The sequence below is a fragment of the Varanus komodoensis genome, unplaced genomic scaffold (assembly GCF_004798865.1).
Source record: "Varanus komodoensis strain SLA01 unplaced genomic scaffold, ASM479886v1 scaffold3, whole genome shotgun sequence".
In the NCBI taxonomy this organism is placed as follows: Eukaryota; Metazoa; Chordata; class Lepidosauria; order Squamata; family Varanidae; genus Varanus; species Varanus komodoensis.
Genome location: NW_025335761.1, coordinates 22272966 through 22297012, shown reverse-complemented (window position 1 = coordinate 22297012; position 24047 = coordinate 22272966). Strand labels below are relative to the sequence as shown.

At 41.2% G+C, this 24047-nt stretch overlaps 1 protein-coding gene across 4 annotated transcripts in view; it reads left to right on the top strand.

Annotated features, from left to right (window-relative positions):
* Positions 1–3651: 3651 nt before the first annotated feature.
* EIF2AK4 (eukaryotic translation initiation factor 2 alpha kinase 4) overlaps positions 3652–24047 on the top strand; it is a 59895-nt gene continuing 39499 nt past the window's right edge. Inside the window, exons 1-8 of one of the 4 annotated variants that reach the window (XR_006415269.1) lie at positions 3652–3927; positions 8378–8493; positions 10111–10213; positions 15355–15528; positions 17087–17164; positions 19337–19485; positions 20139–20254; positions 23614–23771. Coding sequence is in view for 3 of the 4 variants with exons in the window: in XM_044435721.1 (XP_044291656.1) it covers positions 3766–3927; positions 8378–8493; positions 10111–10213; positions 15355–15528; positions 17087–17164; positions 19337–19485; positions 20139–20254; positions 23614–23771 (1056 nt within the window). In the remaining variant the exon portion in view is untranslated. Of the gene's footprint in view, positions 3928–8377; positions 8494–10110; positions 10214–15354; positions 15529–16193; positions 16268–17086; positions 17165–19336; positions 19486–20138; positions 20255–23613; positions 23772–24047 lie in introns of those variants that run through there. The other 3 variants (XM_044435721.1, XM_044435722.1, XM_044435723.1) reach the window with 3 other exon arrangements.

The window sequence follows — 24047 nt, the reverse complement described above, 5'->3', positions numbered from 1 at the left end:
TGTGTAGCATTGTGCTGTCACTTTACAAGTGCCTTTAAAGCAGCCACTTGTAAAGTCAAGCCTGAAGGGGCCTATACAACCAGAATGTGTAAGAAAGTTACAAGCAGTGATCCTAATCAGAATCTGATCCCAAAAGCATTAAGAATTAGCAGGCACACTAGATTCAATATGCCATTATTAGATTAGGTACTTTATTGAGGAACTAGGCATGAATACAGCCCAGGAAAAGAATAGCATACCTCCACGTTTTGTAAGTAGGATGGTCGGGGAGAGATTTTCACCACTACGTACAGAATTCCAGGAAGATACTACCCTTAATCTAATTTAGCCTTGTGGGTAAGTACATCAATGGGACAAATTTGGTAAGACATGTTACAGCCAATATAAACCCTTATTATAATGTGTGTTAATACACATTTATATGTTTAGAGGGGACCCTCATTAACACTACATGTAATTTTGGATGTTGTGTCTTATTAAAGAAAAACATTCCATTTTACTCAATAACTCGTTTTCAACAGAACAGTTAAAGCTAGTATTTTTCCTTCCAGAATTGGTTAGAAGTAATGTGCATTTCTGAGCCAGCAGCATAATTAATATAATAACCACTTAAAGGGAGGAAATTTTATTTATTTATTTAAAAATTGGTGAAGAAACATTCCTCATTGTTTCAGTCCTGAACTGACACTGGTTTCCTACAACTGCTAGTCATTTGTGTTTAATGGAGGAGATCTAATTCCTGTATAAGACAGAATATCTCTGTCTCATCTCAGACCTGATTATGGGATAGAAATAGCTTTGTTTGCTTTAGTAAATGACTTATTTTGGCTAGACAATGAAGTGTGTATCTGTTGGTTCTGCTGGACCTCTCAGCAGCTTTCAATACCAGTGAACATCGAATTCTTCTTAGTAATCTCACTGCCATAGGAATTGAAAACAGTGTCTTACAGTGGCTTTGTTCCTTCCTGGAGTAGCAAACCCAGAAGATGGTGCAGGAGAATTCTTGTTTGACTCCCTGTAGAGTTCCTCAGGCTTCTGTTTTGTTCCCTGTGCTATTTAATATATAAACTGTTGGAAAAGATTATCCGAAGTTTTGAGTTCAATGGCACCTGTATGCTGATGGCACCTAATACTACTCATTTTTATCTTGTTCTAAGGAATCTGTTTTGGTGCTAAATTGGGGTCTGTTGGCAGAAAATTAATGCTTAATCCAGACAAGACAGGGGTGCTCCTAGTCAGTCAAAAGACAGATCAAGGAATAGGGATCCAGTCTCGTTGTCCTGAAGACTCAGGTTTGAACTTTGGGGTAATCCTCAACTAAGGCTAGATGCCCAGGTTTCAGCAGTGGCCAGGAGTGAATTTGCACAGTTAAAACTAGTGCACCAGCTGCACCTTTTCCTGGAGTTGTCTGATTTGGACACAGGGAAACATGCGTTAGTTACATCCTTTTTTGGATTACTGTAATGTGCTCTATGTGGGGCTGCCTCTGAAGAGTGTTCAGAAACTCCAGCTGGTTCAGAGAGTTGCTGCCACACTGCTCTCTGAGGAAGGCTATAGACGGCATACAACTCCCTTGCTGAAATAGCTTAACTGGCTCCCAGTTTGTTTCCAGGCCCAATTCAAAGTGCTAGTTATAACATACAAAGCTCTATTCAGCTTGGGTGCAGCTATTTTGAATCTAATTGTACCCTAAAATCTTCAGAGGAGGCACTTTGCTTGGTCCCACCTCCTTCACAGGAACACTGGTGGGAATGCAGGAAAAGGCCTTCCTAGTGGTTACCCTAAAGCTCCCCTTGCACTACCTTCCCAGGGAGGCTAGACTGGCATCCTCATTGGTAGATGTTTTCAGAAGTAAGCAACGTTTCTGTTCCAGCAGTTCTTTGCAAATAGTCCAGACCTGTGAGATGGTGTTGGACTAGTTCTCTTTTCTATACTGTTTTAATGCTATAATATTGGTATTTTATATACAGGTGCACCAAAAGTAGGTATAGGTCAGGAGGCTCTCATAAGGTGGATGAAATGAAAGAGTTCACCTCACAATCGTTGATCAACATTGGTACTGACCGGAATTTGTATCATACTTTTGGCCCACCCTATATTCTACTTGATTTGGAGTTTAACTTTTGTACATTTGTATTAATGTTCTAACTATGTATGTTTTGAATGTTGAGTTCCAATATTCACCACAGACATCATCATCATAATAATAGTAAATACAGATCTTTTCTGTTATGTTCAATTGTTTCCTTAACCCTTTTTATCTGCACACATGCTACAATGGAGATAACCTTAATGATTGGTGAAGATGTGAGCCCACTCGCCTCTCACTCATTGCCCATCCTTTTGCTTACCCTTTAAACAATTGCCATCAGCAAAAAACAGGTGTGGAGTTTTATTTACTTTCCTGATACCCAAATCCAACTTTCTCTCACCAAACCTATCCCTACGGATAGCTGATTAGTTACTTAGTACTTCTAGATAGTACTAAGTACTGCACTTAACTGATTCCCCAACTTACTAACAAATATGTTATCCCTCCCTCTAATACTGAACTGGAAGCTATAGGACTCTTTTTCTGTCTAAACATGCATAGGATTGTGTCTTCAGATAGTGGGTGCTCAAGGAAAGCAGAAGGTTCAGAATGAACCATGTGGGGTGTGCTTTGCCTTAGAGAAACTACCATAAAGGATAGGCACATTTTATGTACAAAAACTAAAAAAGTAACATTTGAAATGTTGGATGCTACAAATTTCATTAACCGGGGACTTCTCTAGTTAGGAGTTTAACCCACCATTTAAACCCACCATGTTCCTTCACTCCTGGTATTTTCCAGGTCCTATATATGATGCCCTGACTGCTCTTTAGAAGGCCAGAAACTGAAGATGAAACTCAAATTCTCTGGCCACCTAATGAGATGGAAGGACTCACTGGAGAAGACCCTGATGCTGGGAACGATTGAAGAGAAAAGAAGGGGGTGGCAGAGAACGAGGTGGCTGGACGGAGGCACTGAAGCAGGCGTGAGCTTAAGTGGACTCTGGGGGATGGTGGAGGACAGGGAGGCCTGGAGGAATGTTGTCCATGGAGTCGCAATGGGTTGGACACGACTTCGCGACTAACAACAACAAATATATAATGACATTGTCCAAGGCCTGTCCCATGTTTTGTCGCTATTGTTGTGGCTATTTAAGAGCAATAATAATGTAGTATTTTCCTGAATGATGCCGTTATTCGCAACAGAAGCCTTATGTTAAGTCTAAATTCTGTTCTATCCACTCTACCCCCTTTTGTTGTGTAATGGAGAAAGACAGGGGGGTCCTTCACCCTGGGAGGAGAAATGGATGGTTTTCCTCCCACAAATAAAACGGAAGTAACCCAGGTAAACTGCTGGATTAAATACCTCTTAGGGGCCTAATACGACACTTTCCTAGCTCTGATAAACCCCCGCGACCATGGCTGAAAACACCGCAGCTCAGCAAACGTCCGTGCCTGGAGGGACCATGAACACACAACGTCTCGCGTCGAAGCCTATTTATGTGCATAGGAGACGAACGAGAGGTTGCACCCAAAGGCTTTCGCTCGCTTTCTTCTCCTCACATCGTCGCCAGGGGCAGCACCGGCATTTGGTGGGGCCTGCTAGCAGGACGGAAGAGTCGCTCGTTCCGCCCGCCGCGGATCCATGGTGGACGGCAGGCTCTGCTGCGGCGGCCTGGGCTTGAGGCGCTCGTCCCTGCCCGCGCTTGCCCTGCGCTTTAAACTTTCTCGGAAATGGCCCGACCGCGCGGGACGTGGCAGGCGCGGGCCGAGGCTACCGAGGCCTCGCAGGACCACCCCGAGAGCTACCAGAACCGCCAGGAGAACGAGCTGCAAGTGCTGGAATCCATCTACGGGCGGGACTTCCAAGACTTGAGTCTCCGCCAGCCTTGGAAGGTAACGCGACGAAGGCTATTCCGCTCCGGGCGCTGGTGACGACAACGGGGGTTGTGAGTAGCGGTCGTTTAGGGGAGCGCCCTGCGGAGTTTGGGCCAGGGACTTCCTCACCTGAGACTACACTTTAGGTCTTGTCTGCTTGCCTGATTAGCCCCAAGCCCTTATTTTCACGTGGTATTTCCTAAGGTTGATCACTTAAGGTCAATTCTCATCTCTCTCTAATTGTCTAGGCCTTTTGCACTCCTAGTCAGGCTGCTTATCTTTCAGTGAAATGCTTTTTTATATTGCGGGAACCCGAACATTCTGTTTTGCTGCCGCTTGCAAAGGAGCCGACATGCGGAGTTTCAGTAGCCCGTGCTAGGGGGTTGACTTCTTTTGGTCCGACCTCTTTCGCTTTGAGCAGCCGCAGTAGCAACAAGTCAGCCCAGGGAGCTGTTTCAGTCTAGTGGCCTTCTTGGTCTGCTGCAAACCGCGGGGAATATTTTGTACGGAAGCAGACTGCGTGGCTGGGCGGCCATGTGGCAAACAGTTGCTGTTTATAAACACCTTCCAGCATGGGGCAGGAGCTGTGCAGAAATGATTTCAAGTGGCATGGATGGGCCAGTCACTGTTATGTGAAACGGTCCTCAACAGACATTCCTAGTTAGCTGTGACTCTTAAGTTCTGTGTGTCCCGTAAAAGGCACTTTTAATGCTGGCTTGTAGTTTAGGTTAATGACTGTTATTCTTTTTATTATTGTACACTTCCTTGGAATCATTTGATGAAGTTGTGGTATGTAACTGTGGTAAAATAATAATATTAAAATATAGAAGGCATTTGGGAGAAGGAATGGTGTTGTTGTTTTTAATTTCAGGAGTAGCTTCTGTGAATAAAACTGGAGAATTTCTAGCATAGAATTCCTCTGTTCTAGGTTTCTGTGCCCCCCTAGGAATATGCATTTCTTTCCCATATATTCATCATGCTCTTCATTGTTGTGACATGTCAAGCTGAAGGCTTGATTACTGTCTCAACTGGATGCTTTGTCAGGGAAAGGCAATGAAGTGTTGAAAGAAGTGCACTCACTGTGTCACCAAGAATGACTCTCTCTTTTGATCCAGCAAGCTACACCATTTGGAAAGGGGAGTTGTTCTTCTGTGTTGTGGTGAACTTTAGTGACGTTCTTGAAAGCAGAAAGATCTTTCCACACACCTCTAAAGCTCAAACAGACCTGCAGAGATGAACCCTTATTTCCCCTTCTCAGACTGGTATACCAGAGACAAGAGCCCACCCTTCACTCAGCTTGTGGGTGGGTGGAACAGCAGTTGTATTCTGGTAACCATAAATCTTACTCAGCTATCAAAGTCAGCCAGATCTTTCAGATTACTTTCAAAAGTCCAGTTACTGCAAAATTGCAACTTACCAAGCTTAATGTACTTAATTCACCATCAGTTGCGCTGCAGGACCCCTGTATCTGCAGGTCCAGTTACCACAGTCACACTTGGCCACTGTTGACCTTGGTTCATAAGAGAAGTTATAAAATGTGAAAGAGACGTCATAAAGTCCTTCGTTTCAGTGGAAACTTCTCAATGTAACAGGGAAAGAAAAAAAGTATGCTGAGGTTGCTAAGATGTGTGGTAAGAACAAATCTATCCATGAAATTGTGAAAAAAGAAATGTATACGTGCAGTATATAGTGTTCACTACTATCTGCTATTTCAGGCATCTGTTGGGCTTGGAACCTATCCCCTGAGGATACAGGGATCCTGCTGTAGTTTAGTAGGGTTGTCAGACACCTAGAACACCTAAATAAACTCCTATTTGCTTTTCTAGACAGATGGTGATGGTGATGATGATGAACAATTCCTGGTTGTGTGTCATTTAGAGTTGAGGGACTACTTTAAGCTTGGTCAATCACATGTTATGTTACTAATGCCTTGACTCTAGGCCTACACAATAGGTTTTAGAACTTACCTATTCCAGAAATTATACTATTAGTATGTATATAGTGAAAATTACTATAGCGAAAATTAAAATGTTACAGAAGCCTTAGAAATCTGTGGTCTTTTTGACTAAGTCGACATACAAAAAAGTTTCTTCTCAAAATTTTTCTATTAATACAGCTGTGGAATTTATAATATAGGAAAACCTGAAACATATTTGTAACTTTTGTTCTGTAGTGTTAACCTCTAGGATTGATAGATTAATTAACTTTTGTGATGTTATTTAACTTACAGATTACAGATTTTGCATTGCACATGGCTAAGCCTAAAAAATGTAACTGTACATTAGAGAACTATAAGAACTGATGATACAATTGTAATGTAAAGCAAATGTGCCTGGTGTGCATGATGTAGCTTTTTTCCCTTTTCCCTCCAGAGCTTAGTAAGAGATAGGTGCTTTTGTTATTACTTGACATCATTTGAGTAAATGAGATGATAAGTATCAAAGGGAATTGCCTTTCTTTACTTTTCCCCAAGTGCAGCTGCTAACGGTGAAGTGCCCAGTGTATATTAAAATTAACAGTGCTAACTTGTTTTGCATGTTGTTACATTAAGAATAATTAGTAGGATTATTCTTCATGCTAATTTCCCCAAAAGACTACGTAGCTGTCCCAAGACATTTGTGTGTGACACTTGATGCAGCTTTTCTTTAACTTAATCTGCTTATGGTTTCTCTTGGATGCAAATTCTGAGGGTTTTATTATTGTATGTTACTGCTGTTGGGTTGTTCTTTTTCTTTTTTTCTTTAATTTGAACTTACAACAAAGACTAACAAAAAGCCTATGTCAGATCACAATATTAACAGAAATTCAGCATTCATGCCTTAAATGCATTTGTATAAGCAGTCCTATTTCTGAATGGCTGTATAGACAAAAATGGTGATTAAAGTATATACATCCAAATGCAGAGAGAACAGAATTTCTTCAGTAAACTACTTCTGCATACATACGTAATGTTGCATCTTATAAAGAAAAATCCTTCTGTCTCCAAAACCAATAGCTATACTTCTTTGTGATAATGTCATTCTAAAACATTGTAGGCAGATATCCTTTGTCCATTCTAATAAAAATGTTTTAAGAAAAATAAATTGGTACCTGAAAGATAACTTGCTTCAAAGGATAGTAATCATTTTTCAAAACCTTTCTGGCTTTTAAATGATTGATTTGATCAATTTATGTATTTCACAATCACAACAATGGACAGCAGGGGCAGGTTGAACCACCTGAAGAATGTGGGCCATTTTGCCTTTTACAGAGAAATTGCAGTTTGAAACAGTTTGCTTTGGGTACAGACTAGAAAGTAAGTTTGTTTCTTGAAGGGTGAAAATACTTCACAGATATACCACAATAGGCTTCAAGAGCTTTATCTCTTGTCAGTCCCACCTTTGCTTAAAACCTATATTTGATTAGATTACATTGATTAACTCCATTGAAGCTTGTAGTCTGTCTTTTTGTGAATGTTTACAGCAGCTGTGATTAAACAGAGTTACTTTTATTATTTTAAAAATACTGACAGCTTGCTTTGTTCTAAATTACCAACAACACATTAGGAGATTTATTTAAAATAGCATGACTATCCATTCAACCAAGAAGCTGAATTTGGTTTAGGCAGATGAAGAGAAGCTACCCAGAATTGAAAATAAGGGTATGATTTATTTTCATTCTGGAGATATAAGTGAGGAAACGCTCACCCCCACATTCTTGGTACTATCCCATATGTGAATGATTGATATTGACTGTTACTTTTAACCTTACTGTTAAAAGTAAAGGAATGCATTTGAGGACACTATTGCAACAACTGTGTTTCCTGGTTCACTGGGTCAGTTTGCATGGTTGCTGTGCATGCAGCCATTTTAAATATTCAGGCTGCAACTGTGGCTTGTTGTGACATCTGACCCCATGGATTGTGGTTAATGTGCGGGTTCTAGAGGAATGCTGCAGCTCTTTGTGACTTAAATAGGCCATGACAAGCCACTGTTACTGTGCGAACCCAGTCACTCACTGCAGGCTTCTACAGAGGATGCACAATGAGAGAGACGGACATTGCACATTCTCCCCCACTCAACCAATCTGTTCAGTCTTATACACATTTCTGCAGTATATCTGTCATAATGATCGACATTTTATTATGTGATGGTGATTTACTGATTTGCCCTGAACCTTGGAATGTTCTATAACTGTTCACACTGTTCCCTAATTTGTTTGGTGACTGTATTTCAAATGAGCCATATTTTACATTGAACCAAGGCCAAAAGCCCCTGTCTAGGCCAAAAGCTCTCCTGAATAAAGGGTTCTTCTAATTGCATCCTTCTCAGTGAGAATAACAACAGAAGAAAGCAACAGCCTTGTTATCTAATACATATGCTGGATGCAAATAGGCAGCTTGTGAGGGCTTTATTGACAACCCAGGCTCTCAGTTGCTTTCCTTCAATATAAGAATTAACTCTCTGGTTGTGGTTTTTAAATATTTCAGGTACGGTGTTCTACAGAAATCAATCTAGTTTTGCGACCTCAGGGCTTAGCCGGTGACCATGAAGTCTATGCTAAAGTTGACCTGCGAGTCAGATGTCCACAAACCTATCCTGATATGTAAGTAAATAATAAATATATACTGTACTTTACTAATTAGAAAAAGAGCACACCTGCACAGTTTTTGTTGTTATTTAAACTGAATGTGTTCTTACCTGTTAGAAATACTAAAATGAGATATGGAAAGGGTTTTATCTGTCTAAATCTATTCAAATCATGCTTCTCAATGCATGGGATAACCAAAGTAATGATGAAGATTGCCAACTTCAGGTCAAGGTGGCAGACGACTTGTTGAGATTACAGAAGTTTCTTGTACCAAATGAACAGAAAATGAATGATTCAAAATGAATCATTTTGTAAACATTACAAAACGTGTAATGTTTACACAGGCACCAGTGGTATCTCCTCAGCTGGGCCTTAGGACCAAAAGATGAAGGTGGCAGATATGTCTTTTTTTTTCTTTTTACACTAGAGTAGGAACAGGAAGCCTGATTGGGTCCTTTATGCAGAGCTCTGTAACCCTTTCTCCCTCCTTAGCTATTCATCTTATCCAGATTGCCCTCCCTCACTAACACTCGCAACTTCACAAATTTTTCTCCTTCAAATTTCCTTGGATGCCTAGGGTAAACAATCTGGAGCTTAATCCAGATAAGCCAGAGGTACAGTTGGTAGAGAAATCAGTTGCTCTGAATGGAAGACGTATTGGATAGGATTGTATTTTCCCTAAAGGACCAAGTTCACATTTTCAGGGTTTTCCTGAACTCAGCATTCTCTGTAGAATTGTGGCTTATGCCTTTACCAAACTAGGCTAACACTTGAGTTGTAAATCAAACTTGGGAAGGCAGACCTAGCCTCAGTTACTGATGCAGACCAGATTACTGCAATACACTCTAGTAAGGACACTTTTAAAGACAGCTCATTAGCTTCAACTAGTACAGAATGCAGTCAGCTGAATGTTTATTGAGGGTTCACATGCCTATGCGTATATGATACCGTATACATGCCTAGACATTGACAAATTGCTTCAGTCTGGCAAGTGCTAGAAACAGTCTTTTCATTGACTGCATATTTGCAGAACTCCTCATATTTGACCCCTTCAATACCGTCTCTTGAACAGGCTTAGAAAACCCCTTTTATTCTACACTATTTTTAATTATGATATGCTAATATTGTCTTCTATTTCTTTTGTGAGTTGTATTATGAGGGGGGCTGTGTATTCTTGAAATATTTTAACTTCTGTTGTATTTTGTAAACAGAATGTTTTATCCTTTTTAAGTAAGCTAGGTTGAGAGGGTTTTGCCCTAAAGCATAGGTAGCAACTTTGGGATATCAGAATATGTTTTCACCCCTTCCTCTCCACAAACAGTGTAGTGCCAAAGAAGAGGGGAGGGTATCTGTAGTGGCTACAGAACACCCAGACATCAAAATTAGCTTGTTTGCAAGCTGCTCTGGACTCCTACAGAACACTAATTTACTGTGGATTCCTCTCATTTTTTTTAAAAAAAGCTTTTGACTGAAGTTGGTTATATTGAGGAGAGGGCACTAAATGGTGGCATATAAGTCCTTTAAATTATTTACACTTTTGAAGTAGGATTATTTATTTGAATGATGGAGTGCAATGCTGTTATATAACTTACATATGCATCTCCTCTCTTGTGAATAATTTCTTTCCTGTAGCGTTCCAGAAATTGAACTTAAAAATGCAAAGGGTTTATCAAATGAAACCATCAACTTGTTAAAATCCAGGCTAGAGGAACTGGCAAAAGAGCGTTGCGGAGAGGTAAGCTTGTTAATTTTGCCTTCAATATTGAGCAACACGCATGTGGCTTGTCAAGTGGAGTCTGACGTGCTGTGTTGTGTACATATCAAGAACCTGAGAGATTGTGTTGAGAACCTCAGCTTCTACTGACAGTTGTGAATTTTAAACCATGAGTTCTCTTTTTTGTTAATCATGACATCCTGCAGGACTGTCTGAACTCAACTGACCTTATCGGAACTCAATGAAAATAGAGACCATCCTAGGATGGTAGCCCTAATATGTCTTACATTGTTGGAAACAAGTTTTGTCATATGTTTTCTTATGCTCTAAATGAGTTTGACAAGCACCTACTTCCTTAGGTTGAGGCCGTGCAATACCTTTCTTATAAGGTCTGAGCATATCCATACCCATTTAGACTAGAGATAAAGGCTCTATATGGGTATGAAGAGACAGAAGCTTACATGAAGTAACAGACCATAATGATTTTCCATTATTCCAGAATACATGGAGACTGTCCATGTGTAGAGTAGGTTTTCCTTTTCAGAAGGTGGTTCTCCATGTGTAGAGGGAAATGTATGAGGAGGGTGTGGTTCTAGCATTTTAAAGTTTTATTCAATATTTGTTTATTTGCTTTGTAAGCCACCCCGAGGCTTGTTGCAAAGGGGGCGGCATAAAAATGCTTTAAATAAATAAATAAATGTTTGACCTCCCCATGTATTTAACTCACATAGATAAGGAATGCTGGAATAGAGCTGAGTTTAGTCAAACTTTAACCATAATTACCATTGAAATCAATGGGACTGAAAGGTAGTAATGACTTAGTATGAATCTACCCCATTGCATGCAGTATATGTATTAGCATTGTGTCATTGAGTGAGTAGACATTACATGGATCTCCACTAATTGTAAAGCTAAGCCTGGGGAGCTGAGAGGAGGCAAAACGAAGCCTTCCCAGTTGTGGCCTCAGTGTTACGACACTCATTTTCCAAGAAGATCTACAAGCTGGTGTAGGACTTCACAGTTATTTCATTTTGCCAACCAATAAATACTTTGCTATACTTGTTAATTTGTATGTATGTGATTGTTGTTCTTGTCGTCCCCCTGCCTCCAGGGGCAAGTTTTTTGGTAATATTTTGGTAGTATTTTGGCCATGGGCCTGTCTCAACACGTCATTGGCCCAACCCATGAACGTGTACACACTCTGGACCTGGTATTCATGACGGGGCAGGAAGAGGATGACCTGAGGGTGAGGAACTTATGTTTGACTCCCCTGTCATGGTCAGATCACCTCCTGGTGAGGTTTGTGCTCGAGAGCGGCCTCTCCCTCTATAAGAGTGCGGACCCGATTGTATGGGCCCGCCCCCGGAGCCGGATAGATCCGGATGGATTCCTGAAGGCCCTGGGGGAGTTTCCGGCTGACAAGACTGGTGCTCCTGTCGAGGCTCTGGTCGAACTGTGGAACGGAGAGATGACCAGGGCTGTGGACACGATCGCTCCCAAGCGTCCTCTCCCACCGGGCAGAGTCCGCTCTTCCCCTTGGTATACACCTGAATTGCGGGCAATGAAGCAGGTTGGGAGACAACTAAAGCGTAGGTGGAGGAAATCACGGGATGAATCTGACCGAACACACTTGAGAGCCCACTATCGGGCCTATGCTGTGGCGGTGAAGGCGGCGAAAAGAAGTTTTTTTCCGCTTCCATTGCCTCCTCACAATGCCGTCTGGCGGAGCTTTTTCGAGTGGTACAAGGCCTGGTTCGCCCGGGTCCTAAGGAAGATCCAATGCCACCCTCAAAGGCCCGCTGTGACGACTTTGCCAGGCATTTCAGGGAGAAAATCGCTCAGATTCGTCACGAGCTGGACTCCACTAATGAATCAGAGGTCTCTGAGGAGTCGCCAATGCTACCGTCTGGTCCAAAATTATTGGAGGAATTTCAATTATTGCGGCCCGATGATGTGGACAAGGTGCTTGGACGAGTACGTCCCACCACTTGCCTATTGGATCCTTGCCCGTCTTGGTTAATAAATAACTCCAAGCACGGGATTGGGACCTGGATCTTGGAAGTGGTTAATGCTTCTCTGAGGGAGGGTCGAGTGCCTGCCCCTTTAAAGGAGGCGGTAATACGACTGGTCCTGAAGAAAGCGTCACTGGATCCAGAGATGGCCACTAACTATAGACCTGTGGCCAACATCCCGTTTCTGGGCAAGGTGTTGGAGCGAGTGGTGGCGGGACAACTCCAAGCACTCTTGGATGAAACTGATTATCTGGATCCTTTTCAGTCGGGCTTCAGACCCGGGTACAGTACTGAATCTGCCTTGGTCGCCCTGTACGATGACCTGTGCAGGGAGAAGGACAGGGGGAGTGCATCCCTGTTGGTTCTTCTGGACCTCTCGGCGGCTTTCGATACCATCGACCATGGTATCCTTCTGGATAGGCTTGTGGGATTGGGGGTTGGAGGCACTGCTTTGCAGTGGTTCCACTCCTATCTCAACGGTCGATTCCAGAAGGTAGTGCTGGGGGACCATGTCTCTACATCATGGCAGTTATGCCATGGAGTACTACAGGGCTCCATTCTATCCCCTCTGCTATTTAACATCTATATGAAACCGCTGGGAGAGGTCATCAGGAGGTGTGGGCTGCGGAATCATCAATACGCTGATGATACCCAGCTCTACCTCTCGTTTTCCACTAATCCAGGTGAGGCAGTGGCTGTGCTGAACCGGTGCTTGGCCAAGGTAAGGGAATGGATGAGGGCCAATAAACTGAAACTCAACCCAGACAAGACGGAGGTCCTGTTGGTTGGCGGATTGGGTTTCGGAGAGGGTGGATTTGACCTGGTCCTGAATGGTGCAACACTCCCTCTTAGGGATAAGGTCCGCAGCTTAGGAGTACTCCTCGACCCGGAGCTTTCTTTGTAAGCTCAGGTGACAGCGGTGGCGAGGAACGCCTTCCTTCAGCTTCGGCTGATAAATCAGCTGCGCCCCTACCTGGAGTACGACTGCCTGGCGACGGTGACACACGCGCTGGTGACTTCCCGCCTAGACTTCTGTAACACGCTTTACGTGGGGCTTCCCCTGAAGACGGTCCGAACACTTCAATTGGTGCAAAATAGAGCTGCCAGGTTGCTGACGGGGACAGGGCGTTATGCTCACATGACTCCAGTCCTCCGTCAGCTTCACTGGCTTCCCATTGAAGCCCGGGCCCAATTCAAGGTGTTGATTATGACCTATAAAGCCCTAAACGGCTTGGGTCCTGGCTACCTGAACGAGCGCTTACATCCGTATATGCCCGATCGCCCTTTGAGATCTGTGGGAGAGTCCCTTCTCCGGGAACCCTCCATGAAAGAAATTAGGAGAGTAAGTACTCGGAGGAGGGCTTTCTCTGTGGTGGCGCCCAACCTATGGAATTCACTCCCCAAAGAGGTCCGCCTGGCACCATCGTTACTGGTTTTTCAGCGCCAGGTAAAGACCTTTTTATTTAAACATCATTTTAATTGTTAAAACATATGATCTGGCCAGGGCAACTTCTTCTTCCTTCTCTTTTCTCCTCCTATATTTTTATTTACTTATTTTATCCTGATAATTTTAATTTTATATTTGTAACTCAGTGTATTTTTTGTATTTTTGTATTTAATGGTAATTTATTATGTTCTATTGTATTTCAATGTATTTTATTGTGTTGTAAGCCGCCCCGAGGTTTCGGCAAGGGGCGGCATAGAAATATGATGATGATGATGATGATAATATTTTGGTAATACATGTTTTGTGATCCTCTTGGTTGGCTTAATAGATTTTGGATATTATGTTCAACACAGATAGTTTTACTTTTTTCAGATAATTTGCAAGTTAGTATCCTAGTGTTATTCTTTACTATTCTGAGGCTCTTAGTGGTTTTCTTAGATGGTTTTGCTAGTTTTCTTCATCATGAAAGTGGAAAGATATGGTATAAATGTGTAATATAACCATCACATCATACCAACAATATCTAAATGTTATAACTGAAAGATCTTCATTGCTATGTGAAATAAACAGGTAACATTTAACTTTGTTCAAATTAACACAGTAGATGGAAATGCACCGTTGTTTTCTGTAGCAAATATTTACAGATTATTCATATACAATTATTTTGGGGGTGCCTGGAAAGGTGTGCCCTAACACCTTTAAGTGTTTGCAATTAAGTTTGCATTGATCTCCATCTCCCTTTTTTTTTTTTTTTTTTTTGCCATGGGAATTTAGAAATCAAGAGGTAAGCACACATAGGGAAAGAGCTATCCTACAAGCAGCTTCTAGGCTATTGCTGTGGCATGCAGGGGAACCTTGCCTTATTAACTGCCACCTGGATTCTGCTAACTATTCTGCAAAACTAATGCATTCTTATATTGCAAAGAAGTATACAGAAACCTTATCTTTGATCAACTAGCTGCCCCATCTGTCTACATTTTTTCAGCCAGTCGAAAGCAAAAGTGGTTTTTCTATAGTGAGAAATGCAATTTGTCCTTTCCTTGGATAATGTGATCTTAATATCTGCAATTACAATTTAAATCATAGTATCTTCTGCAGAGCAGAACTGTAATAATGACCTTATACTTTGTAAATCTTGATTATCTGTTCTCAGATTAATGTGAGTTCAGATTTTATTCACAAGGCAGATGGATCAAGTTCTCCCTTTCACTGGTATTCTTAAAATGTCATCATCATTTGTCTTCATTCTGATAGAATACCATTAATAGTGCACCATATACATTTCTGAATGATGAACTTGAATGCTGTCAAGTAGAGGTTTCTGATTAGTTGTGTCTTTTAAAAAATAAATGCTTCCTTTTTTACTGTTCCATTTTTAAAGGCATTGCTAAGATATTATTTTGAAACTCTTCTTTTACCAACATGATTTGTTATTATCAATATAACATTAGAATGGTTTTTATGCATGGCTGTTTTCAGTCTCAAAAGTGTGCATACAGCAGAAGCAGTTGGAATTCTTAGCACCAAACTACATGCAAAAAGAGGTCCCAAGCAGCTTTTGGCATGGACTGCTCCTGCTAGCCAGCTTAAAAATAAAAAATTAGTGTTCCACTGAGATCAGTAGTAAGTTCCTCAAATAAGTGCAATTATGATTGATACTTAATCTAAATGCATCAGATTTTACTTTTGCCATTGCTATCCAGGTGATGATCTTCGAACTGGCAGATTATATACAGTCATTTCTCAATGACTACAATAAACCCCCTTCAAAATCATTCCATGAAGAAATGCTGAAGAATCAACAAAAAGAACAGGAAAGGCTAGCCCAGGAAGAACAGCAGCGAATTCAGGATCTTAAGAGGAAAGAAGAGGAAATGGTGAGAGCTTCTCATATTTCTGTCCCACCCAGCCCCCTTCTACATATGAACAGCCAGACAACCTCTGTCTGTACTCCGGAGCTATTAAAACTGTTCTTCAATTAAGATTGTAGAATAAGGGTTGCGCATGTATCCGGTAACTCTCTGTTTGCATATAGGAGCCAGTGTACTGTCAGGTTTAGAGGTTTGGGTTGAGACTTGGGAGAATCAGGTTCATGTCTCCACTCAGCCTTGAGGTCCACTGGTTGACTTTGTACTAGGCCTAACTGCCTGACAAGGTTGTGTGAAGTTAAAAGGGAGAGGAGGTGCATGAAACAACCTTGAGAGCCTTGTCAAGTTGTGTCTCAAGTTCTGTTTGAATTTTCACCAAGATTAAAATTTGGCTTGATATGGGGAGATGGATGGCCATGATCCTGTGTATTTTAAAATAAGTAATGACCTGCTAAGCATGTATACAAAGGCCCACAAATGTTGGCTCAATTTCCTAGCCACCAATATCTGTGGTTACCATCAATCCATACTGCTGCTAGGAGTCTTTTGGCATATACAGAGGTCTTGAGAGAGAGGCATAACCTGTTCTCATTTGGGTAAGGTATGTAAAAAGTAAAAGCAAAACAGAACAAAACCCCAGGCATTTCTCTTGCTGTTTCTTACCTGTTCAAAAGTTGTGGTGGAAATGAGATCTGTGCTGGCTATGCTGCTCACTAGAGGACTGGGCTCACTTATCTCTAGTGAACTGGTGAGTATATTTTTATGACTGCCTGTAGATCTAGCTCACGTTTGTCCAAAATGTGTTCATGTTATTTCTGTTTGCTTTGTAAGGAAGAAGGTTTAAGTTGATCTGTTGAACCTCGTTAAGGTTCTCTACCCAGTACTGTTTCATGCATCATTTCTGTAGTAACCTGTTTTTAGCATGTAACTTAGGAGCATATGTATTCCTCCTTCCACAGCAATATTCTCTGAAACTAAATTTTGCCTTCCATCCTCTTTTCAGCTTTTTTCATTGTCTAAGAGCACTATCCTATGGGCTTTGCCCTCAATGTTTAAACCTCCCAAACTCAGAAGCTTACAAGCATCCTGCGCAAACAGGATGGTAGAGGTGATCACCAGCTATCCACACTATCTGCTCTACATTTTCCTAGATGACAGTTTCAAGCCATCTAGCTGTGGCTCTTCTGAGGAGGAGGGAAGAAGGCTACAAAGACATAGAATAGTTTGTATCCTGGCCTTTTCAGTCTCCTCCCACTGCCCAGAATGCCCATGACCCTCCTCCCTAAGGTCAAGCTTCTGATGTCAGAGAGGCATCTGATCCGCTTCTTTCCACACCAGCTATGAGGCAAGGAGGCAGATTGGAGTGCTGAGAACCTGAGTACAGATGTGAGAATCCAAAGTACCCTCTGATGCCCCTTGCCCCCAGTGATGCCGGGATTGCTCTCTAAAACTGTCTGCATATGCAATGGGTGAAACTTTTTTTCATTAAGTTTTTTTATTAACTGTTTTTTTAAGTTCAAAGTCTTTTCACTCTACTGAAATAAGATAAGCGTAGTATCTATTGCAGCAACGTGAAATTCTTGATGAGATTCAGAAAAGAGAAGAAGAAAAGAAAGAAAGAAAAAGGAAAGAAATGGCAAAGCAGGTATTTTTAAAAAATCTTTGTTCTGATGCCAGAATATAAGAAATATGTGCATAATTCTTCATTAATAATTAAAACTCTGTAAAATACTTCAAAAATTGTGTCATCTCATTTTGGAGCCTACAAGTATGCAAAATAAAAATACATTTCTCTGAGAAGGGGTCCAATCAGATTTAATGTAGAGCAGTTTTTTTGTCCTGAGAACCACATTCCATTTGCAGATGTTCCTAGGTATACGCACAGCAAATGCTGGGAGGTGCCACAGATAAAGTAGTCAGAAATTTCACTAAGTGGGCCATCTGCTTTTCAGTGCTCCACAGGGAAAAGCACTTCTCTCCCATCAGAGAGCAGAGCAGGTTAAAGAGCTGTTCTCACCCAGGCAGACCAGGTGGGGCCATCAAAAGAAGTTGCCAGCTCAGATGAGGAGTCCTCACAGGCCATAGGTTTCCTATCCCTGCTTTAAAGTTTTGTAGCAATGGCTTGGATTTGCTTGCAGTCTCCAAATTTTGGTTAAACAATTTAGTCATCTGGTTTAAAAACCTCCAAACAGAAATCAAAGTTTGGTGGCCGGTATGCATGTTCAGTACTTCTGTGGCTGACAATTGAGTTGTTTGTCAACCCTTTCTGTCCTTTGTTATATATTGCAAGATGTACAGGATTGGGGGGAGAGGACCAGTTCCTTTTGGATGCTTGCTTGCAATTTATATGTACCAAATTTTCAGTGGATTTCACAGAATCTGTATTGATCTATCCAATGCTTAAAGGTCCCTAATCTTGCTGACATACATTGCCCTTGTACTGTTCCAGACTATTGAGGTGTACTGGGGAACAGTAGGAAAAGCAGCACTGGAAGCTGCAATGGAAAGGGAGAACTGGAGGAAATTACTGCCCTCCATTCAGCTGAATTCTGGTTCTTTGTGCAAATGTGTTGGGGGCGGGGCTTACATTGCAGAAAGTTGTGATGTACCAATGCTGGGAAATCTGGCTCTTTGAATGCAGTAGATTTCTTGCCTGCTTCTGATCTAATGACTAGAAGTGGTCTAAGTTGGGATTTTTCCATGGACTCCCATCTCTAAGATGGGCTGCAGTTTGCATATTTTTTGAAACACTAAGCAAATTGTGCTATTTTTGCTATTATCTCAGATCACAGTATTTTGCACATTTTCTGAAAATCAGCTTCCAACAAGCACATGAATTCTCAAATCACATGAGAAGCATATGCTTTGTGGAAGCCAATCAGGTTTTGTGGCAATCGAGTTTCCTTAGCTGTTCTTTTTTTAAATGTACAAATCACAGCCTGTCTTGGAAATGGCTTAGCTAGCACCATAGTGAGCTGCTGTCAGCAAAAGAATGGTCAACTGAAATCGGGGGGGGGGGGGGGGGCAAACTGTGAAAATCCATAGATTACCCCCCATACACATGTACACACACATCAAATTCCTCATGCATCTCTAGTGGAGAGGCAGGCCTTGGGATCAAACTCTATGACTTTTGTGATTCTCTGTACTGCTTCCCCAAATCCCTTTTTTCACTAGCAGGAAGTGTTCGTATCAGTTTTCGCTTGGTCCCATTTCATGTAGAATTAGTTGGTTTTACTTTATCTTGGTATGATTATGCACTTTAATGTGATAATTTTCAGTCTACTTGCACAAGGAATTACCTATGTATAAGTACTGCTGTCTGCTATCTCAAGTAGTGAGTTTGTCGTGACCAGTGCTCTTCACAGAGACCGTCCTGACATCATGAGTAATAACCCAAGGAAAAGAGTCATGCTTTAAAGGACATACTGCTTTCCCATCACCAACCTTATGTATTGAGCTAATTAAAGCAGCAGCCCAAGGTCTGAATTTAATTTTCCGTTTCCAATGGCAAGCAGGGAGAAGTAAGGGGCAAGCTAAAAACAAAATTAGAAGGAAACAAAATGTGAAAAAAAAGCTTAAAGTTTTTACTGCTGGCAAAAAACGTCTTGGCAGACTTGTTTCTGCTTTATAGGGCAAGACTCAAACCAGACAAAAGCTGGAAAACCAACAAAATAATTGTGGTACTGGAAAGGAAGTGGAAGCATGTGAGGAAGGTGGTGTGGTCATTTGAGGAACTGTGGACATTTGGGCCCTCCTTGGCCTGTGGATTCAGATGCCCTGGAGGGAGTTTCAGCACCTCTTTCTGTATTTTCAGGAACATTTGGAAAATGCCGCCTTGACAAACCAGGACATCTGTACCAGTAGAGAAGCTGCAGGGAACAAAAACACTGCCAGTTTAAATGGAGGTGCAACAGAACATGCGGGGAACAATAAACATCGTGCACATTCTACAGGGCGTTCGAAGTATGTATCGCTGTTCCCCTGAATGGATTGGGAGTGTTCTATTCAGTTGCATGTGTGTACATCCCATCTCACAGTTGCTAGATGAGTGGACCAATTTGTTCACTTTTCTGTACTTTTTCATACAACTGTTGTAAAATTCTGGTAAGTATGGATTAGGAAAAAATAACCTTGTGGACCAGCTTTAAAAATACAGAGTGAGTGAGTTTGAATGTATATAAACATGGGTCTTTTATTGAGATTATGCAGCATAGCAAACTGCTATCTGAAAGGCAGAAAAATACTGTCAAAATGATGGCTACTCATTCATTGAAGTCATTGAAGCTATCATCTATACAGTTTTAATAAAAAAGAAGAGTATAGTGGTAGGTTTCTTTTTGCTTCTGTACACTAACAATGGCAGTTTTATTTCCTTTAAACATTAATTTCAATTGTCACTGAACCAAATACAGTTGGATGCAGGAACTTAACATTATGATTGCAACATGTGTAGAATATCCTATTAGTCGTACTGACTGAGGATGATGGGAATTGTAGTTCAACACAACTGGAGAGAAACAGGTTAAAGAAGGCTGACTTAGGTTGGCATTTTAAGTTTATTGAAAAATATTTACTGAGTATATATGAGCAACTCAATCCGTTTGTTTGCTTTGCAGGAGAGAGCGGCAATATTCTATGTGCAGTAGTGATGATTCTCCAGGATCTTCTGAAGTTCTTCATTTCAACACGAGTGGCAGTGGTCAGCTTAAAGTACACAAAGGAAAGTGCATAGGTATGTGGAACAATTACTATATATAAGAGCTTTTGTTGCATTTGTTTATTTTTACAGATGGAAATGTGAGGATAGTAAAAGTTTTCTTTTAAAGGTCTAGGGAATAAAATGGTCTTATATGTGAAATATAAGGAGGAAGCTAAAATGTGCAGTTCATAACTTAATATTTTGAAGGTACCACTCCCTTCATCTCTTTATTTTACCATTACATGTATCTTATTATTTCCAGATGTGAGATTTCTTAATTTAAGCACCCTTCAATATATGTCCTCAGTGCATTGTTAGCAACAAATTAGGATAGCTGGGCTGTGACAATCGTTCTGCAAGATCCAGAGGTTTAGAGTGCATGTAAACCCTGGAACATTTATTGATTTTTTTATGAAAAAAACATCAATAGTTCTTAGCTATTGAGCTATCAGCTGTGCAAGGTTTTAATAAATAGAAAAGTATCATGGTGGCTTTCTTTAGTTATAGTAACAAGAACAGTTTGAACACTGAACATGTTTAAAGATTAAATAAAAAAGAAACCCTAATGGCAAGGAAATGGAAAACACAAGACTTAGCTGTAGGAATACAGGCTGAACAGGAGTGGCATGACAACAAAAGACAACTACCACCATCAAAGAAAGCAAATCACTATTGTTTATCACACAGTGGACAGATTCCAGGAACAAATTCTCCTTGTATGGAGAGAAAAGAGCCACAGAGGTAGCTAGTGCTTTGCTAGTATGTTTCTGTTTTAGCAGTTCTGGATGCTAAAGAGACAAGCCACATTTTAAACTAGTAGTGGAAAACATTTGTGATAATAGGCAACAAAGCTGTGGCATTTTACACAGCTTCCTACCATTTGCACATGAGTCCTTATTTAATTATTTCATTTTTATACCAAGGATCCCTGGGTGGTTAACAAAAGTTAAGAAAGATTTAAAACACACAAACACACATATAAGATAAAATCAACTTAAAACAACAAAATCACACTAGGAATGGAATCAGCATAGCAGCAGTACAGAGTAAAATGCAATATTAAAAATGAAGTTAAATATTAAACTGTTAAAATGCTGAGACAATAAAAAGGTCTTCGCCAGGCACTGAAAAGAATACAAAGTATGTGCCAGGCATACCTCTTTCCACACCTCATTCCACACCTGGGGTGACACAACCAAAAAGGCCCTTTCTTTGGAAGGGTCTCCCAGAAAAGAACCCTGAAGAGCTCCCCAGGAGCTCCCAGATCTCAGGGTCTGGGTAGGTACAGATAGGATGAGGCAGTCCTTGAGATAACCTGGTCCCAAGCCATTTAGAGCTTTGAATGTTAGTACCGGCACTTCATGGATCATTGCCTTGTCGTGGCGAAGGGGCTTGTGTAGCTCAATGAAGCTATGAGCTGTGCTGTGCAGGGCCACCCATGATACTTTTCTATTTATTAAAATCTTGCACATAGCAGAGAGCTCTGACAAAACATCCATTGGAGAAGGAAATGGGCAACCCACTGCAGTATCTTTGCCATGAAAACCCCATGAACAGTACCAAAAGGCAAAAAGATATGACACCGGAAGATGAGCCCCTCAGGTCGGAAGGTGTCCAATATGCTATTGGGGAAGAGCAGAGGGCTAGTACTAGTAGCGCCAGAAAGAATGAAGCGACTGGGTCAAAGTCGAAAGGACACTCAGTTGCCGATGTATCTGGTGGTGAAAGGAGAGTCCAATGCTGTAAAAATCTATACTCCATTGGAACCTGGAATGTAAGATCCATGAATCAAGGCAAGCTGGATGTGGTCAAACAAGAGATGACAAGACTGAACATCAACATCTTAGGAATCAGTGAACTAAAATGGACAGGAATGGGTGAATTTAATTCAGATGACCATCAGGTATACTACTGCGGCCAAGCATCCCTCAGAAGAAATGGAGTAGCCTTCATAGTCAATAAAAGAGTAGGAAAAGCAGTACTGGGATACAATCTCCAAAATGACCGAATGATCTCAGTTTGAATCCAAGGCAAACTATTCAACATCACAGTAGTCCAAGTCTATGCCCCAACCACTGGTGCTGAAGAGGCTGAAGTTGACCGGTTCTGTGAAGGCCTATAACACCTTCTAGAATTAACACCAAAAAATGTTGTCCTTATCATCATGGGGGATTGGAATGCTAAAATAGGAAGCCAAAAGATAACTGGAATAAGAGGCAAGTTTGGCCTTGGAATACAAAATGAAGCAGGGCACAGACTGGTAGAATTTTGTCAAGAAAATACGATGGTCATATCAAACACTCTTTTCCAACAACCCAAGAGACGACTCTGCACATGGACATGTGTACACATTTCTCTGTCAACACAGAAATCAAATTGACTATGTGCTCTGCAGCCAAAGATGGAGAATCTCTATAGAGTCAGTAAAAACTAGACCAGGAGCTGACTGTGGCTCAGATCATGAGCTTCTTGTTGCAAAATTTAGGCTTAAATTGAAGAAAGTAGGGAAAAGCACTAGGCCACTCAGATATGACCTAAATCATATCCCAGCACTAGACCACTCAGGAAAGCTATGGCAAATCTAGGCAGCATACTAAAAAGCAGAGACACCCTGCCAACAGAAGTGCGTATAGTCAAGGCTATGGTTTTCCCAGTTACAATATATGGCTGTGAAAGTTGGACCATAAGGAAGGCTGAGCACCGAAGAATTGAGGCCTTTGAATTGTGGTGCTGGCAGAGACTCCTGTGAGTCCCTTGGACAGCAAGGTGATCAAACCGGTCAGTCCTAGAGGAGATCAACTTGGACTGCTCTTTAGAAGGCCAGATACTGAAGATGAAACTCAAATACTTTGGCCACCTAATGAGAAGGAAGGACTCCCTGGAGAAGAGTCTAATGCTGGGAACAGTAGATGGCAAAAGAAGAAGCGGACGGCAGAGAATGAGGTGGTTAGATGGAGTCACTGAAGCAGTTGGTATGAGCTTAAGTGGACTCCGAGATGGTGGAGGACAGGAAAGCCTGGAGGAATGTTGTCCATGGGGTTGTGATGGGTCAGACACGACTTCGCGACTATCAACAACAACCGGCACTTTGAATCTGCCTCAAACTTCAACTGGCAGCCCTTTATTTGGACTGTGAACATTAAGAACATTAAGATTTTATTAAGTAACCTTCCATACAAGGTATTTTTACACTGCTTACCCAGCATTTTTAGTCTACCACTGAAAATGTTGTTGGAAATATTGTTGGTGAACACTCACTCCCATGTGTGTGTATTAAGCAAATTGATGCTGAAAAGACATGTTGATGAAAACTTGGAACAAATTAATTTTTGTAATGGTCTTGGAATTATAAAACTATTCATCAATACCTTTATCCATATTTCTGTTTATAGAAAAAGATGAACAGCTTGGTAAATCAGTCTACAATGCTTTGGAGCTGTGCACTGGCAACTTTGTCTTTGTGCATGAATGGGTACTTAAGTGGCAAAAGAAAATGGGAAAATTTCTCACAAGTCAGGAAAAGGAAAAAGTTGAGAAATGCAAAAAACAGGTAACAGCACTTTCATGTGCATTATGTTTAACCTTACATTCATGTGGTAGAGGATAGGCGCTCTTGAAACATGAATACTAGAACAGTCTTGGAGCACTAGGCATCAGAAATGTGCTATATGAAAATAGTGATAAACTGATTGAGATTTAAACAATAAATCTAGAAACTTCTCTGGATAGCTTTGGTATAATAGTAAGGAAGAAGCTAGTAGGTTCTGTAGCAAGCGTTTGCTAAGAAACTTGGAGAAGAAGGTTGGGTTTTCAGTATTTAATAGGT